The 14,402-nt window shown below is 34.7% G+C and overlaps 1 protein-coding gene across 4 annotated transcripts in view; it reads right to left on the bottom strand.

Moving 5' to 3' along the window:
* ADK (adenosine kinase) overlaps window positions 1–14,402 on the bottom strand; it is a 510,536-nt gene that overhangs the window by 440,020 nt on the left and 56,114 nt on the right. For all 4 annotated transcript variants that reach the window (XM_035022256.1, XM_035022282.1, XM_035022274.1 and 1 more), the window contains exon 3: window positions 7,329–7,382. In XM_035022256.1, the coding sequence (XP_034878147.1) occupies window positions 7,329–7,382 (54 nt within the window). The remainder of the gene's footprint in view (window positions 1–7,328; window positions 7,383–14,402) is intronic.

The raw sequence follows: 14,402 nt of genomic DNA, 5'->3' as shown, positions 1-14,402 counted from the left end.
TGTACTAACTCCTGTATACTCATCACCTAAATTTACTTAACATAATAACAAACTTACTTAACATAATATGGTTTGACTTATCTCTCACTATAATTACTATTATTACTCATAGTTATTGCTGAACCATTTGAGTACACTGCAGACATCAACACTCTTTACCCCCAAATATCTGTGTGTTATGTTCTAAAAATAAGACTACTGTCTTTCATAACCACAGTACATTTGTTAATCCAGGATATTTAACACTGCTACAGTACTATAATCTACAACCCGTACGCAATTTTGCCAAGTGTTCCAACAATGTACTTTAAAATACCCCTCCTTCCCTCCCAGGATACAATGCAGGATCACGTATTACATTTACTTGTTACGTTTCTTTGATTTCTCTCAATCTAGAAAAGTTTCTCAGTCTTTATCTTTCACAACAGTGACTCTTTTCAAGAATAAAGGCCAGCTGTTTTGTTGAATTTGGGTCTGATGTCTCCCTCACAATCAGATTCATGCATTTTTGTAGGAACACTACACATGTGACATTCTGTCTTTCTCTGTGCATCGCATCAGGAAGCACATGATGTCAACTAGTACTTGTGACAATACTGAGGGGCAAACATTTTTTCTTTTAATAGTTCTATAATCAAATGTATAAAACTCATAATTTCACAAGTGTTAACAAGATGAGGCTAATTTTTTAAGTTAACATTAAGAAAACTTTAAGTAATACAGTTAACATTGGAAAGCACTACTACTATACATGTGACACATAAGTTAAACCAAATTCAAAATAACCTGGACTTAAAAGTAGCCAATAATAATATAAAGAAGTTCACTCCAGATTTCTTCCAAAGACTAATGGGAGATGGGTTAGTTATCTTTAAAGACTGAAAAGGTAACTGTTTAGAAGATAAAAACTAGGGGCAGATATCTGGGTGGCTAGGTCAGTCACTTGAGCATCTGACTCTTGGTTTCGGCTTAGGTCATGATCTCAGGGACTCCATCCCTCCTCGGCTCTGCGCTGAAGCTCAGCACAGAGTGGGCTTGAGATTCTGTCCCCCTCACTCTCCCTCACCCTCTACTCCTCCTACCCCCTTGTTCTCTCTCAGAAAGAAACAAAACACACAAACTCTAATAACCCCCAGGAAAATATTTACATATTGATCCAAAGTTTTTACTGACAAAAAAACATTATTACTATTTCAAGGACATAATATATGCTTTAAAGATAACAAAGGATGGATTTGTTATATTAATAAAACAGTTCAATTCTATTCTTTTCTTTTCTTTTAAAGATTTTATTTATTTGACAGAGAGAGACACAGCGAAAGAGGGAACACAAGCAGGGGGAGTGGGAGTGGGAGAGGGAGAAGCAGGCTTCCCGCTGAGCAGGGAGCCCGATGCAAGACTCTATCCCAGGACCCTGGGATCATGACCTGAGCCGAAGGCAGATGTTTAACGACTGCGCCACCCAGGTGCCCCAATTCTATTCTTTTAAATAATATCTGAGGGGCGCCTGGGTGGCTCAGATGGTTAAGCGTCTGCCTTCGGCTCAGGTCATGATCCCAGGGTCCTGGGATCGAGCCCCAAATCGGGCTCCCTGCTCCGCGGGAAGCCTGCTTCTCCCTCTCCCACTCCTCCTGCTTGTGTTCTTGCTCTCTCTCTCTCTCTCTTTGTCAAAATAAATTTAAAAAAAAAAAGATTTTAAATAATATCTGATCTAAATTCAGTCAAGGTCAACAAATATAAAAATGAATAAAATGAATTTCTTTGTGCCACCATAATGCGTGCCTGTGTTTGCATAAACATTACACTTTAACAGAATAATAAATATGTTTAGTATTAATGAAGGGTTCAAAGATAATTATCCTACAGAATTGTTTAAAAACTTATTCATGCAAGATCTTAACAACGACATTCAGTCCTACTTAGTAAGTAAAATAGTTAAATTTTTTTTTACATTTGTATTTTTTATTATGTTCATATAGTTAAATTTTTATAAATTCAAAGAGCACATATACTTTAGTGCTTTCCTATCTTCATTACTTATATTTTAGTCCCTAGTTATGGTTGATGTCAGTTTGCCCATTTTTCTAAATTCCATTTTGGAAGCCAATCATATTCCCTCTGCCCGCATTCTAGAATGGAAAGTATCTTTGAAAAAGTAATTATACAATTTAATATTTAAATATAAAATAGTTTGGGAAACAAAGGAGAAAAAGCAGTGGCAGAAGAAACAGACACACTCTTGCAAAGGGAAATCAGTAATAGGATTTGTTAACAAAGAATTTTCTTTGCAAGAGCATAAATTTACAGAAATTATATATGTGAAAGGTATTTCCTACATTTCTTGTTGAATTTCGGGATCCTACTAAGTTATCTCTCTTTGCTCTTTCTACCAAGCAGAAATTTTGTCTCTTTTCAACAAGACCAAAAAAAAAAACAAAAAAAATCCTTCAATGAACATTTTCTCACCCAATTCAACACTGAGAAACTAAAAATCCATAAATTCAAAATTCAAACTCCAAAACAATCTTTTTTTCCAAATCTTCCATTAGACTTTTTTCTAATCTCCTGTCTAACCTAACACAGAGCTACAGACCTAGAACTTGCAAGTATTTATGGCTTTCCCAAACAAAAAAGCATAAAAGTTGTAGGAACGTTTGAGGAAGGTGGATTCATTTCGCATGTACTATTAAAATTCAATATATACGAGGTGAGACATTTTTATAAAAGTAATATTTTAACAAGAAAAGCACTTGGAATTATTAGGATATAAAGTAAAATTTTACAAGAAAAATTTAAAATCTATCCTAAATGTTTCAATCATTTTGCTAAATAATCGAACAAGTCAAGTTGCAATCATAATGAAGTTCCACAGAGGGAGTTAGCATCACTAAGAATAAAGTTACAGTACACTGAACTTCAAGAAAAGACCTAGTCATTTAGAAATATCAGATTTCCATTCATCAACATGAACTCAGATTATCTAAGATTTTACCTTAGACATTAACAACCCCCCAAAATACAGTATTACCTACAAATTATGGCATATTTATACTAAACCATATTAAAACTTATGAAATATAATATCCATCACAAGTACCTTTAAATACTTTGTGAAGTAGGTATGTTCATTTTAAATATTATTTCTCCCAAAAGAGTAAATATTATTTCTCCTAAGTCACTGAATTTAGCAAGGTACAAAGCAATAAAATAGACCTGAAATCAAATCACAGTCTATCCTTTTCTACTATAAGACAAGTTATGGAATTGTTCCAAGCCTGTTTCCTGGGAATGATTATAATATTTACATTCTAGGATTGCTGTGAGGATTAAATTAAAGCACAAAAGTAACTGAAAGAAGGCCCTCTTTTCCTTGTTTTTTAATACATAAGTGTTATTTAATCATTCATACTTTCCCAAAATAAATCAGTAAGTATAGTTAGTAAAGAAAATGTTTTCAAGGACAAAGGATCGATGAACTACACTTAGACTAAAATGCTCTGGATAAAGTTTCAGGGAACACCTCACCGTTCCACCCAAAACATCAGAGATAGAGAAAAAAAAAAAATAATAATAATAAAATGATAATAATAAATTTTAAACAACAAAGAGAGAACAAAGAAGTCCATTAGCACTTTCTGCCTAAAGAATTTCAGGCTAGAAACTCAGAAACTATACAATGGGATTATTGAATAGACTAAAAGAAAAGTAGCTAATTAAAGAAATCATTTGCTTATTAATGAATAATAATAAAATAGCAAAGCACTAAGCTAATCCCACCATAATATTTGAGAGGCAGCTACTCCAAGAGCAGAAGCCAGTTCGAGTTTTCATAAACATCACACTCACAAAAACTTACATCACACAAGTAACTTTATATAACCTTTTCATAGTTCAAAAACTTTTTTACATATATAATTTCACCTAATCCTCATTTAACGTATTAAACATGGAATTATCACCATTTCACAAATAAAGACATTAAATTCAGAAAACTAAATGATTAATCCAAGTGTGGTAAATTTTATACTGTGTCAACAGAACTGTATTTCCCAGCATTTCCTTCTCTGTATGGTTTCAGATTAGGATTAACCACAAAAAAAAAAAAAAAAATTTTTTTTGTGTACAATCTGGGCGGTACAAGTGAAGCAGCAGCTATTTTATTCTAGTTATTGGTTATAGGTAGATAGGTAGTGAAAGAGAAGTCATTGAGTCTTGATAAAGCTATTGAGTTCTTTTTAATCAGTTACTGACTCTTGCAATTTTTTAATAAATAAATTTTTTAATAAATAAATAAAATACACATAAAGTACAAAGAAGAAAATAAAACTCATCCATAATGCAGTCACCCAAAAGTCTACTATTCTGTGATTTCACTCTAGGATATGTATAAGCAAGCTTTTTCACCCACTTAATCATGATATTAAATCTTTTTCTAAAAACATTTTAATAACTGCATAATATTCCACAGAGTTACTTTAATTGCACAGGAAAAATAATATCATTTAAGAAAAACCCAGTTGTACAGTAGCTCCCATTTTAAAATGGCTGGCAAAATTTGTGTTTTCTGTAAAATGTGTATATATTAAATGTTAAGACACAAGTCACGTGGCCACTGACAAGGTTCTAGACCCCTTTCCACCACCTTTTTAATTGAAATAAGTAAAGCAAAGAGTAACCTAGAGAATGTAATTTTTTATTGCTTTTTAAGCAGTGATAACAGAAAAGGTCTAATAATCTAAATGCATTTTTCTTGTCATAACACTATATACAATTTTCTTTTCCAAAGCAATTTAATGTAAAATTTGAGCTATTAACCTACCATAAGACTACATACCCTGAAGAGATTTTCTAATAATTATTGCAAGTTTACATTAAATATCTACCTTTTCCTCCCAGTCTCTGGTGTGACCAATGATACCCATTTCGAACACAGCTAGCAAAGACCAGGGACAATACTCATTTTCCTCAGAGTGAACGTTAACACACGGCCAAAAAGAGTAACTCCAATATAATCTTAGTGATAGATGTTAATTTATAAAATAATTACTATATAGCATATTCAAAGAGGAATAGAAATCTGCAAGAAGAATGATAAGAACAGGTATGTAACAATCAAATCCAGAAGATGTTCCAAGTAGCCTGAAAAAAAAGAAAGAAAATCCTGGAAAAGGACATGTTATTGACACTGAACCAATATGTTTAATACTTGATACTGTTAATGAGACAAGACCGCACTATCTAAGGTCTTTTTTTTTTTTAAGATTGTACTTATTTGAGAGAGCGAGCAAGCAAGAGAGCGAACATGAGCACACACATAAGCAGGTGGGAGTGGCAGAGGGAGAAAGAGAAACAGACTCCCCACTGAGCAGGGAGCCCGAAGGATGACGCAGGGCTTCATCCCAGGACCCTGGGATCATGACCAGAGCAGAAGGCAGTCATTTAACAGACTGAGCCACCCAGGCACCCCAATCCCTTGAGTTTTTAATTAGAATTCAATAATACTTTTTTTTGGAATTAATTAATACTTTAACAGGAACTTAGTCACTACCCTCATTGATTATACTTGGCAGTAAGGAAAGAAACTGAATAAAATTTCTTGACAATATACTTGACAAACCACTATGGAGATTATAATCAAATGAGGATAAAACAAAATATGAAAACTGAAAAGCTAGCATAACAATGGGATATATCAACTGTAAGAACTCGAAGAAATCATCTCCCTACACATGGGTCCTACCATTTTAAGATTAACACTTATTACAATGTCTTCAATACGAAAGAAGAAATAAAATAATTTGGAAAAGGTTTCTAAAAAGTTTAAATAGTATTTTTAAAAATCATTATATAACCTTGAGAAAAAAATATTTTGTTGTGTGGACTTTTTATTTGAGTATAGTTGACACACAATGTTACATTAGTTTCAGTACAACATAGTGATACAACACCTTTATATGTTTTTCTTTTTTTTTTTTTTAAGATTTTTTATTCATTTATTTGACAGAGAGAGACACAGCGAGAGAGAGAGAACACAAGCAGGGGGAGTGGGAGAGGGAGAAGCAGGCTTCCCCCCCCCCGAGCAGGGAGCCCGATGTGGGGCTCGATCCCAGGACCCTGGGATCACGACCTGAGCTGAAGGCAGACGCTTAACGACTGAGCCACCCAGGCACCCCTATATGTTTTTCTATTCTCATCACAAGTGTAGCTACCATCTCTCACCACACAATGGTATTACAATATCATTGACTATATTCCCTATGCTGTGCCTAAAAATAATAGTCTTGAAGGACTCTAGCAAAAAAAAAGTTATTCTCCATACAGATGTATACAAATTGAAGACTGTATTAAACTAAACCATAAGGGACCTGAGTTCAATGTTAAAATATCTTTAACATTAGGGAGTGTCAAACATTAGGGAAATCCCCAAGCAAGCATGTGAAATTCACCAATATATTTATTAACTGGATAGAACCTTAAGTATTATCAAGAATAAGTGTGATCCAACGTGAAGGTGTATAGCCAGCCACAGATTCCTCAAATTCTTAATTCTACAGTATTATCTGACCTTAGGTGTTTGCAAAATAATTCAGGTCATCAAAACTTTCTTACTGTATAATAGGAAAAAGAAAGTAGACTAACTAGAAAATAGAAGCGTATAAATTCATTTTTAGCTGTCCTCTTTGGACATTGTCGTGATACTGAAAAGATTAAGATGAATTTTTAAAATTCCCAAACCTGTCATTTTTAAATAAACCTCAAAGTTCCTATGAAGTATTAATCTTTTAAATACTACAACAGAGCAAAAATACAGCCATGGAGGGATCCCGGAATCATATGTTCAAGTTATTTTTATCTGAAAGAACCCTAAGAACATTAAAATTTTTAAAAGGAACAAAAGTTTGTTCATATTTCAAACTTCATATTTAAAGTGTTCTGCCTAATGCCAATCAATACTAGGCATTTACCTTTTCATAAAGAAACAAAATTATATTTCACCATCTTAAGCATGAGGGTGAGGAAGTCAACTGAGTAAAAGCCAAAATTAACAACAATTTAATATTTTATCTGGGGTAAGATCATGAAATTACATATTTCCCAATATGCCCTTAGTCTAGATGATGGAATACAAATACTACATGTTTTAACGTGCATGCAGGAAAAACTATTTCCCATGTTAACTGTTTGTAAGGTAAATTATCCTAATCTTACTAGAATCAAGCTCACAGTGTTAATTGCATCTTTATATTTTATATAATTTTAAAAATCAGATTGTTTACATACATCTCCATAGAGTAAACTATGTACCACCTAGGGTTTAATGTACTTACAATTCCTTGTGTTTGTCTTCAGCCAAGATTTGGTCATTTGGCTTAAGAGAATACCTGTAACACAGAAAACAAAAAAATACTGGTCATATAAACATAGAAATATGTTTGCCTCATGGACATCTCACTATGGTTATCAATCAACATACAGTCAGTTAACCCTTATCAAACAAGCACTACCACAGTGTTACAAGTCTCTGTCTTCACTGATAAAACATTAATGCCTAAGTTCCTTGTTGTTCTCGGGGTTTCGTACGTAGCAGAGCAGCTCCCTCGCTGCGATCTATTGAAAGTCAGCCCTCAACACAAGGGTTTGTTAAAAATCTTTAAAAAAAAAATAAATAAATAAGTTCCTTGTTGTTCTATTAATCACTTCCACAGACACCTTCCAAAGAACTGAAGTAGGATCAACCTGACCTTCGAAAACACAAGGTATCTTTAGTAGTCTTCTGTAGTGAATAATCTGTGGTGTTACATTCATCCAGCAGTTCAAAATTCAAGAAACTACCACAATAATTATTTAAGAGTTCACAAAACAATACGCAGTTATTTATTCATTAAATACATAGTAAAAATCTGTGTACCACACTATGTCCTAGGTAGTATGACATAGAAGTTTTGGAGTTCCTTGACTAAACCATTTATTAGCTTAATGACCACAGGCAATTATTTCATTTAAGTCTCACATTCCCTGTCTATAAAACAGAGGTTGCTATAAATATTAGAACAGGTATCTTCCAATTTACCATACATTTGTCATGCTAAAGGTAAACAGATTTCTGAGGAGTACACAGAAAAAAAAATAAACAACAAATGGCAATTCCCGAGTCTTCAATTTCCACTTGTATTCAACCCTTTCCTAAAAACTAAGCTGCCTGACAATGGGTCAGAGGTCCAAGTGGAAACATGCAGATTCTCCTCTCTTGCCTCTTCTCTCACAAGTACCTTTACCCACTCTAAAAAAAGAATGGCATCTTGAATACAACTGTACTGCAATGGCTGGGGTATATAAAAAGCTCTTAAGTGCTAAACAAGAAATGAATGGTTCATAATATTTTTGTCTGCAAAGCCTCTTTAAGTGAAGTACCATAAACTGACTACAGGGATTACTGTTTGATACATTATTTCTGTAGAGAATGAAGCTACAAATTATAAATGGGAAACCGTGTGTCACAGGATGCTCTATTTTCAGATACATTATGGAATGGGGCACAAGTTGATTACACTTTTCTTTAAAAAGTTTATCTTTTCCAACCCATGTACATGATCAAAGAATGCATTCGTTGTCAGGAAGAGTCCTATGAAGCAAAACTACGAGAGTTTCCAATAAAAAACATGAGAGTGTCAACTTATTCCCTCCAAGCAACAAATTTAAAACAAGGTTCCTTGTCTTTTTTTTAAGATTATTTTTTATTTGACAGAGAGAGACACAGTGAGAGACGGGACACAAGCAGGGGGAGTGGGAGAGGGAGAAACAGGCTTCCCCCCGAGCAGGGAGCCCAATGCGGGGCTCAATCCCAGGACCCTGGGATCATGACCTGAACCAAAGGCAGACGCTTAATGACTGAGCCACCCAGGCGCCCCGTTTCCTTGTCTCTCATTTATCTACTGAGGATTAAATATCAGAACGTGGTTGTCACAGAAACACAAGTCAAATCATTTATGTGAACTGAAAAATGAAGCCAGACTTTTTTTTATCATGAAAGTAAATCTGATTTGTTTGACAATGCAGAACAATTTTACCAATGATTCCAAGGCAGACAATGGTCTTCAACTGAATGAATGATTTTGACTAACACCTGTTTGAGGCACTCAATAAAAACATTTTCTCAAGAAAAATCCTTTTGACATAGGTACATTGAAATCAACAATATTTAACTTTCCCTAGCATCTCCTAAAATGTTTAGGTAAACATATGCCTATAAGTAAAACACTAACAGATACAATTACTAGTTATTTAGGAAACCTTCCTAAAGGCTTTTTTGGTGTATTTCCTAGAAATGCATGTCTCTAATGGCTCTAATGACTGGAAAGTCAGGTGGTTTCTAATTCTTTGCTTCTAACAACACTGAAAAAGGACCTAATAAAATAATCAGCTGATAGGCAAATAAAAATAATTTTTGATGATAGATAATTTGATAATAGAGAAGCTCAAACAATTGAGTGATACAGCTGAACTAAAACTGCTCAATTACCATCCAATTACTTATGTGAACACACCTCTCAGCACTTCCACCTGTCAGGAAGCAAGAATTCCTCATCCCTTTCTCAGGGAACAAGAACTCCTGTCCCCTTCAAGGTCCTTCTAGCTGGATTAAGAATCAAATTGACAGATTAACAGGAGAAAATCAAATTTAATAGGCATACACATGGGGAATCCACAGACATGGAAATCCCAAAGACAGTCAAACAAAATGAGGTATATGTATCACTCTGAAATAAGGAGAAGGGGGTAGGGGCCTGGGATTTCAAGGAAAGGAATGCACTTTACAAGGCGATAAGAGATGTTTGGGGCGGGGCACCTGGCTGGTTCAGTTGGTTAAACATCTGACTCTTGATTTCGTTTCATGACCTCAGCATGGTGAGATGGAGGGCTCCCTGCTGAGCATGGAGCCTGCTTAGGTTTCTCTCTGTCTCCTTCTCCCTCTGCCCCTCCCTGATCTCCCTTTCTCTCTCTCTCTCTGTCTCTCTCTCTCCCTCCCTCTCTATTTAAAAAAAAAAAAAAATGTGTGGTAATTAGATGTTTGCCCTAGCATATAAATGTGTCGCTCAGATATAATTTATCGCTGTTAACAACCTTATTCTGGGAAAGATCCCCAATTTAGATGCTTCTGTGCGGTTAAGGGAGGGACAATAGTTTCTCATGAGCCCACAGGGTCTGAAGTGCCATCAACTCAAAATAATCCACATGTTGAAGTGGCACATTCTGAGGGGGTGCCTATCCTGAACCTCTTCACATTTCTAAAAGAAAAAAAGGGAAATAAAAATGATGCTGAGCAACACTGAGTATTATTATCCAAGAAAAGTTGAACTAAATGAAAAAAACTAGATTAGTTTCACCCACCTCATTAAAAGATGCATTTCCAATAAAACGTTTTGTTTAATAATTATTTAACAAAATTTTAATACATTTATGTTGTTTTACTAAGTATATGTTACTTACTAAGTATATGTTAATTATAATTTAATGACTAGGAGTTATTTTAAAATTCAGTTTATATTCATAATATATGCATAGCATATTACATAAAAAGATAATTCATGCACAAAAATACATTACATAAGGATAAAATCTGGTGGTAAAAAGTGTAACAGAAATGCAGATTTAAACAGAGAAAGAAATATGAAATTTTTCAGTAGTAAGAGCTTGTTTGTGTCTTTTTATAAATGGATGACGGTAAAAAAAATTTTTTTAAATAAATGAATGATGGTAGGTATCAAACCCCTACAGTATTTAGAGTCCACTAAAAGAATGTTTATCAGTTTTATTTAACATAACAATAAAAAAATCATAAATATTAACCTAATGAGTGAGGAAGTTTAAGTTTGAAACCAGTGGATTTGACGATATGTCTTAGCGAAGTGTTTTGGACATACACAATAGCAACTCAATCAATGTTACTTTCCCTCTCCAGTTGGCTAGTGATAGAGAATAACAAACATTTCTTGCACTTAAGGACCTCGAGATTTGGTAAGTGAATCAGAATAAAAATAACTGCTTGTGGTATGATAAGGTTACAATAAAGTGAAGCACAATGTACAGTGTTCAAACAAAACATTGAATGACAAGTCTCCTTCCTAAGAGAATCAAAAAAGGGACAGCTTTTACCTGTTCCCCAACTTTCTCTTCCTTCCCCACTTCATCTCTTTTCTCTGTTCCTTTCCCATTAAAACAAAACAAAATAAAACAAACAAAATACCCTTCCTTTTAAAAGTCTCAGGATGGGAATGGTGAAGGAAGCCAGAAAAAATAAAAAGGTCCACATAGGCAAGAAGCAAGCAAGGATAGCCTGATTTTTATCAGATCACCAAAAGGGAAATTTTACTCTCCTAATTCACAGAGTACCTCTCCAGATCCTCAAGAATAAATGTGCAAGATCCATTTTGAACTATTCTCCAAGCAAATTAGTTCCCTAATCCCAAACTCCAAAGCGGTTACTCTTCCCATAGCATCTCTTTCTCTCATCTGATTTCCCCCTACCCCATACCAGGCAACTTTTCATCATATCTCAATAACTTTCATTTTTCTTCATCTTTGCTGGGTTTATTTTTTAAAACAATTTAATCTTCCTTATCTCTTCCTTGACTCTTGCACACTGCATTTTAGGAAACTGGACCATACATAAATATCCAAAGTTAGCCAAAATGCAAGGTTTGGGGAAACAGCACCCAATACTATCCTCACTTCTGACACCAACTGCAAGTTCAGGAGGTTCCCAAAACCACCATTTGATTCAGTAATTCATTAGAAGGACTTACAGAACTCACTGAAAACTATTATACGCCTGGTTACAGATTACAAGGAAAGGATACAGGTCAAAGTCCAAGGGAAGAGCCCTACGGGGCAGTGTCTGGGAGGGTTCCAAATGCAAAGCCTATTCTGGCATCAGTATTGACAATACAGCACATGGTTGATATGTGACAATGTAGTATGCAGGATTGCCAACAAGGGAAGTTCACCCAAGCTTCAGCATCCAGATTTTTTTGGGGGGCTTCATTACAAAGGCATGATTGATCAACTAAGTGCCCAAGTGGTTTAACTTCAGTCTCCGGGTCAACCGATATCAGATGACCCAAAGCCTAATCCTAATCATGTAACTGGCCACTCTGTGGGTGTAGCCAGCCCTTATCCTAAACAAAACGACACTTCCATCAGGTATGATGTAGATTACCTCCCAGAAATCAAGGGCAAAGTCCAGACATCTCTTTGGATAAGGCTGAAATCTTTACTACACATATGCTTATGTTTATTTATTTACATATGTCCATAAATACACTGACGTGTATGTACGTGTATTTCTTTATTCATAAACTTCTATCTAGATCTACTTTTTTCATAGAACCTTCCCTTATTAATACTCACTTTACCCAATTTCAGTTGGTTAATAACTATACGAAATGCCACTAGATTAACCTATACTTATTATCTCTCTGCCTAAAAGAATAGTATTCTAACTTTCAAAATGGAGCATTGATTTAGTTTGCAAATTAAAAAAAAGGCACTAGTAGAGAGAGGTGATTTGTTCCTCCATGCAATTTAAATACATTTCCAAAGCTCATAAACTATAACCGAACTCTTTACTTTATATAGATGGTTATTCATAAGGGAATAAAAACTTCATTTATTTTTTTTTAAAGATTTTGTTTATTTATTTGACAGAGAGAGAAAGACAGCAAGAAACGGAACACAAGCAGGGGGAGTGGGAGAGGGAGAAGCAGACTTCCAGCCGAGCAGTGAGCCCAACGTTGGGCTCGATCCCAGGACTCTGGGATCATGACCCGAGCCAAAGGCAGACGCTTAACAACTGAGCCACCCAGGCGCCCCTAAAAACTTTATTTTAAGGTGTTTACAAAACACCTTAAAAATGTACACAAAGAAATAGTACACACCCATAATTGTAAAAATTATGTTTTAACTAAGAAACACCTCAGATTTATTTTGAAAGTAAGTATAAATTATAAATGTAAAGGTAAATATATCATCAGGACCAAAACCCCTACTAAAAAAGTAAAGCTATTTCTCACTGAAATGTACAGTTGAATGTTTATTTACATGTGGAATTATAATTACATGTAGTTCTCATTTTCATTTAGTATATCCTGTTCTGCCAATCTAATTGCTGTTGACAGAAGATAGTGTTTTTAATCTATCACATTTAACTTACTCTCTAAACATTCAGTTTTATATTTTTTTAAGTAGGCTTGGAGCCTACTTTCAGCCTTGTCCAAAGAGATGTCTGGACTTTGCCCTTGATTTCTGGGAGGTAATCTACATCATACCTGTGGGGCTTGAACTCACAACCCTGAGATCAAGAGTCACATGCTCTACCTACTGAGCCAGCCAGGTGCCCCTCAATGTTTTAAATTAGTAAACATCAAGGGGTAAATTCAACGTAGTAGGAATTCGAAAGTAGAGAGCTATAGCTCAACTTTCTACCCAGGCGCCCTTTTTTTTTTTTTTTTTAAAGATTTTATTTATTTATTTGAGACAGAATCAACTTTCTACCCAAATGATAGTAAGTACAGCCTATTCTTTAGTTGGGTTTTGTTTCCTAAAGACATGATTAGATAGATGTTCTGCTTTTATATGCATTTCTTAAATTCAAACATAAACATGGCCCCTAAAAAGCCAGAGACTGCAAAATGGTATAGTGGCAGTTTTCAATCTTTTTTCTGCCTAAATTTACCAGAGGATAAAGACAAGCACTTATCCAATCAGCAAAAGATAAGGAAGCTGGGGAGAATACAGGGAAAGCCTTCTTTATCTGCCTCTAGCCTCCACAGACAACATCTGAGTGAAAGAACAGACTAAAAGTCTAATAAGGCCTGTGATACTGTCCCGATTCTGCCATTAATTAGCTTTTTGAAGTGGGCAAGCCATTTAATTTCTCTAGGAAGGATGAAACAACCTATGCCACAGGTTTGCTATGTGGATCAAATAAGATAATACACGAAGTGTTCAAGTGCCAGCACATGAACATGGAACAAATACTCACCTCTGCCCGCTTCCTTGTAATGTTTCCACCTCTGTAAAATGACTAATTCAATTAGCTCAAATAGGAAGGGAAGGAAGTTTAAAGTGTTCACATGTTTTGAAACAAATGCATAACTATAAATTTCCATCAAGAAAACATCAGAGTGTTGTGTACAAGTATGTCAATGAGAGCAGTATTTATGGAAAAGTAAAATTGTAAGCAAATACTACAGAAATTAGATTTATAATCAGTAAATGATAGCACGATGGGGAAATGGTTCAAGATTAAGTTTAAAAAAAAAAGAAAAATGGCAATATACTCCCAAAATATTATATACATTACAGATTATTTTTATTCTCTTCTTTGTGCTTTTTTGAAATGT

This window comes from Mirounga leonina, unplaced genomic scaffold (assembly GCF_011800145.1).
Source record: "Mirounga leonina isolate KUSES-001 unplaced genomic scaffold, KU_Mleo_1.0 Mir_114, whole genome shotgun sequence".
NCBI lineage: Eukaryota > Metazoa > Chordata > Mammalia > Carnivora > Phocidae > Mirounga > Mirounga leonina.
This window is presented reverse-complemented; position numbering and strand designations above follow the sequence as displayed.